This window comes from Sinocyclocheilus rhinocerous, unplaced genomic scaffold (assembly GCF_001515625.1).
Source record: "Sinocyclocheilus rhinocerous isolate Xijiao unplaced genomic scaffold, SAMN03320098_v1.1 scaffold293, whole genome shotgun sequence".
NCBI lineage: Eukaryota > Metazoa > Chordata > Actinopteri > Cypriniformes > Cyprinidae > Sinocyclocheilus > Sinocyclocheilus rhinocerous.
Genome location: NW_015643297.1, coordinates 139,605 through 144,552, shown reverse-complemented (window position 1 = coordinate 144,552; position 4,948 = coordinate 139,605). Strand labels below are relative to the sequence as shown.

Sequence of the window (4,948 nt, the reverse complement as noted above, 5' to 3'; positions counted from 1 at the left end):
ACGGCCCCCAGTCCCCGCAGCAGCCCAAGGAGCCCCTCAGCCAGCGCCTCAATGACTTCATGGGCACCAAACACAAAATGCACTGCCTGCGGAGCCTGAAACGTGGGGTAAGTTCACGAGCCGCCACGTCACCTCTGTGTCTTTCGTGTGGATCCGATTGGACGACTCCAAAGACTAAAGCACCATCAGCTTAGTTTGGTTATAAACTGATGTGTGGATGTGTAACATGTCTCATTCTCATGCTTTTTGTCAACACCATCCTAAACATATCTGTCTTAACAGCTACGTAAGTGTGTGTATTAACCGTTTCCCCTAACACTTTTTTTTTCTTGTCTTAACGTTCACAGCTTTCTCTAAAGCTGGTAAGTCTGACTTGCTATAAAATCCACAAAACTTTGGCTTTATTTTTATTTTTTCATAATAAATATTTAAGATTTTGAATTTTATTTAAGTTGGACTATTTTCCCAGTTTCAACGCTTGAAGAAAAATAAGTTATAAAAAATAAGTAAATTAGGTATGACAGTCAAACTTTAGGCATGAAGCCTGCCAATTTACCATTTTTTGAATGCAATATGTGCTGGGCAGTCAGTGGATGTGTTTTTTAAGGCTGAGACTAGGTTATATCTTGTTTATGTAATGTTTTTAATGCAGCGTTTGAATCTGTTTGTGTTTGGTTAGTTCTTTTTCACTCATAACTTTCTGTCTGTCTGCAGGGAACAGGCCAGGAGGACTACAGTCATCTGCCCCCTGAGCAGAGGAGAAAGAAACTACAAGCTAAGCTCAATGACATCAACAAGGACATCCACAAAGAGATGGATCAGAGGTAAATCGTCCAATAGCTGCCATGCTGGTTATAGTATCAGCCTTTCTTTCTGCCAAATTCCTCATCATCATGTACCAAATTGTTTATAAGAAATACTACAGCTCAAAAGTTTGGGGGCAGTAATATATATTTTTTAAAGAAATCAATACCTTTATTCAGCAAGGATGACTTAAATTGATCAAAATTGATAGTAAAGACATTTATAATTTTACAAGATTTTTAAGATTGCTATTTCAAATACAAGCTGTTCTTTTGAACTTTCGGTAACACTTTAGTATAGGCACCAACTCTCACTATTAACCAGTTGCTTATTAGCGTGCATATTACTAACATATTGGCTGTTTATTAGTACTTATTAAGCACATATTCTGCATGACCATATTCTATATCCTTAATCCTACCCAATACCTCAACTTAACAGCTACCTTACTAACTATCAATAAGCAGTAATTAGGAGTTTATTGAGGCTAAAGTTGTAGTTAATAGTTAGTTAATAGTGAGAACTGGACCTTAAAATAAAGTGTGACCGAACTTTCTATTAAAAAAATCATGATGAAACATAGTATCATGGTTTCAACAAAAATATTAAGCAGCACAACTGTTTTAACATTGATAATAATAATAATAATTAGAGCCTAACGATATATTGTTTAGCCGATATTATCGGCCGATATTACATTTTTTACAGAACATATAACGCAGATAAAATGCATGAAATGGTGTTTAGAAATGGCATGCTCCATTGTTTGCTACTGGCGACCTGGATAAAACGCTTTAAAGCTTAAGTCTATGGAAAACCATTGACACTTTGAACGGCCATATCTCCGTAAAGGCGAGGCAAATCCGCACCAAATTCGGAGGATCCCTTGTCCAGCATGGCATGCTCCATTGTTTGCTACTGGCGACCTGGATAAAACGCTTTAAAGCTTAAGTCTATGGAAAACCATTGACACTTTGAACGGCCATATCTCCGTAAAGGCGAGGCAAATCCGCACCAAATTCGGAGGATCCCTTTAGCTCGAGGAACCCTCTCAAACGTGAATTGAGTGTATGTCTCGTGGCCCTCTTTCGAATGAGACCACCCCCGCGTCGATAACCCTTTCACTGCAGTAAAGAGGTCTCTCGTTCAGGCAGCAGCATTCAAGCATTGTCTTATTCGACCGTAAGTGCCCTGCGAAGTGGACTTCACATGAAATTCCGCCATGATTCCAGTTCCAAGGGAACGTACACGTTACATTCAAAGGGCATTAAAGTGCGCGAGACGTGAATTTATATTGTATTTATTTACAGAGGTATATTATGTCACACTTTACACTTCTCTAGTAAGTTTCGTCTGTGTGTGAAGACAGTAGCGCAAATCCGTGAATGAATGTTCCGAAGTGAAAAACGTCAACGGAATGAAGTTGAATGGAATTGAATTGAATTAAAGTTGAATAAACTTCAACTTTACTGTTCAGTGCACTGATGTCAGACTCATTTTGGATAATAAAGTTTATTGTTAAATTGTTAAATGCCCTTACATATATCTCTGTCACCATTATAAGTGTTTGATCACCACATTTGAGTGATCATTGCAAAAAATTTGTTAATGTATATATATTCTGTTTATGTATATACTGTATTCTATATAGGCCTATAGTACCAGTCAAATGTTTGGACACACGAATGGGAAAGTGTCCAAACTTTTGACTGGTACTGTACTATAATATACACAAAGAATATCGGCCGATATATCGATATCTGCCTTTTTTACGCCCTAATATCGGTATCATATCGGTCCCAAAAAAACCCATATCGGTCGGGCTCTAATAATAATAAGAAATGCTTCTGTGCACCAAATCATATTAGCATGATTTCTGAAGGATCATGTGACACTGAAGACTGGAGTAATGATGCTGAAATTCAGCTTTGCATCACAGAAATAAAATACATTTTAAAATATATTAACATAAAAACAGTTATTTTAAATTGTAATAATATTTCACAATATTACTGTTTTTACTGTATTTCTGATCAAATAAATTAATCTTTGGCTTAAAAGAATTTTCAAAAAAAAAAAAAAAAAACTTACCAACTCCAAACTTTAAAATGATAGTGTACATAATGTAATATACATGACCAGACATGATGCAACAAATTGTCATATGCACACGCTTCTTGTTTTTTACTAACTCTTCTTCTTAAAATTATTTGCAGGGACGCCCTGACTAAAATGAAAGATGTTTACATTAAGAATCCTCACTTGGGGGATCCAGACAGTATAGATCCACGGTTAGAGGAAATCACACAAAGCTTGGAAAAACTGCAGCTTGAGGCACATAAATTTGAGGTGAGGCCCTCACAAGTTCAGCCCTCAGATACCTTCAAAAGTTGGTTTAAAATATGGATTTTGAGATCCAAGAGACTTAAATTGTGCTATTCAGTCAATGGAGTGATTAACAATTACAAATAAACTGAAAGATCTGTTGTTTGTGTCTTTTCAGGGCTGGCTGACGGAGGTGGAGAGGAAGCTACTTGAAAAGGGATCCGAGTCCCAGAGAAGACAGAGCAGTCATTTTGACTCGCAGGGCAACACGCCACTTACAAACAACTACGGTCAAAACCGAGAGAGGTACTTCAGTCCCTAGACAGCAGGGCTACCCAACATGATGCACTGAATGAGATTACATTGTTACATTTCTTTAGAGCTTATGTAATGAAAACATCATTTATGTTAATTACGAAAACCTAACTTCCATAACTCAAAACTTCCCCAGTTCAGAATGGCTATGGATGCATCTCTGAACTTTTTGACATTAGCAAAAAAAAAAACTTAACTAACATTACAAGTGGACTTAAGGCAAAAAAAAAGCAAACGTGATGTTTAATGCTATTCATGGCATTTCATGCCATTAATACTTGATCTTATTTTGACAACCTCATATGAGATGGTTTAACATTAACTGTATAAGCTGACTAGAACGTCAAAGTTAATTTGGTCTGTTTTACGTATTGCATGTCTTCTGCACATAGTCCGGATGGCAGCTACACGGAAGACCCCAGCACAGAGACGACCATGCAGTTCAAATCTCGCAGCACTGAGTTCGATGACGAATTTGACGAGGAGGAGCCTTTACCCACCATTGGAACATGCAAAGCACTTTATCCATTTGAAGGTAACAGAAAAACACTAACTGGATCATCTTGCAGAAGGAAAATGTGTTAAAAATGATGTCAGGAATTCATGATTATAAAATAGTTACGGAGCCTATTTGCAGGTTTTTCAGTTCAATTTGAGAAATATATTTAGTCAAGTGTATCTTAACTTTTTGATTGGTGCTACATTTATATAATGATTTTATAATGGATAAATGGCAAAAATATACTAAATCCTGATAAAAACTGAAAAATGAAAAACTAAAATCGATTAAGTCCGGATGGCAGCTACACGGAAGACCCCAGCACAGAGACGACCATGCAGTTCAAATCTCGCAGCACTGAGTTCGATGACGAATTTGACGAGGAGGAGCCTTTACCCACCATTGGAACATGCAAAGCACTTTATCCATTTGAAGGTAACAGAAAAACACTAACTGGATCATCTTGCAGAAGGAAAATGTGTTAAAAATTATGTCAGGAATTCATGATTATAAAATAGTTACGGAGCCTATTTGCAGGTTTTTCAGTTCAATTTGAGAAATATATTTAGTCAAGTGTATCTTAACTTTTTGATTGATGCTAAATTTATATAATGATTTTATAATGGATAAATGGCAAAAATATACTAAATCCTGATAAAAAATGAAAAATGAAAAACTAAAATCGATTAATATATAAAATTAAATAAACTTCACAATTAAAAGTAAAAATTTTAACAATTTACTTAACTAAAAATAAATAAAATCAATACACTATACAATAAAAAGTAAAAATTAGTAAAAAAAAATAATAATTTTTTTTTACACTATGATTATTTACTTCATTTACCATGAAATATCTGCTAAATTAATAAATGCACTCAAAATAAAAAAACAAAGAGTCAAATTGGTTATTAGACAAGACTGATATAATAATAAAAGTTAGAATAAAAAAATATATATACATTTTTTTTTTTTTTGTAATTTTTTTAAGTTTGCATGCTTGTT

General features: G+C 35.1%; 1 protein-coding gene across 1 annotated transcript in view; it reads left to right on the top strand.

The window, feature by feature from the left end:
- LOC107757295 (formin-binding protein 1-like) overlaps positions 1 to 4,948 on the top strand; it is a 29,332-nt gene that overhangs the window by 19,980 nt on the left and 4,404 nt on the right. Inside the window, 6 exon segments of the mRNA XM_016574739.1 lie at positions 1 to 107; positions 348 to 362; positions 715 to 824; positions 3,021 to 3,153; positions 3,308 to 3,435; positions 3,837 to 3,979. The exon segment at positions 1 to 107 is cut by the window's left edge and continues 26 nt beyond it. Of these exon segments, the coding sequence (XP_016430225.1) occupies positions 1 to 107; positions 348 to 362; positions 715 to 824; positions 3,021 to 3,153; positions 3,308 to 3,435; positions 3,837 to 3,979 (636 nt within the window).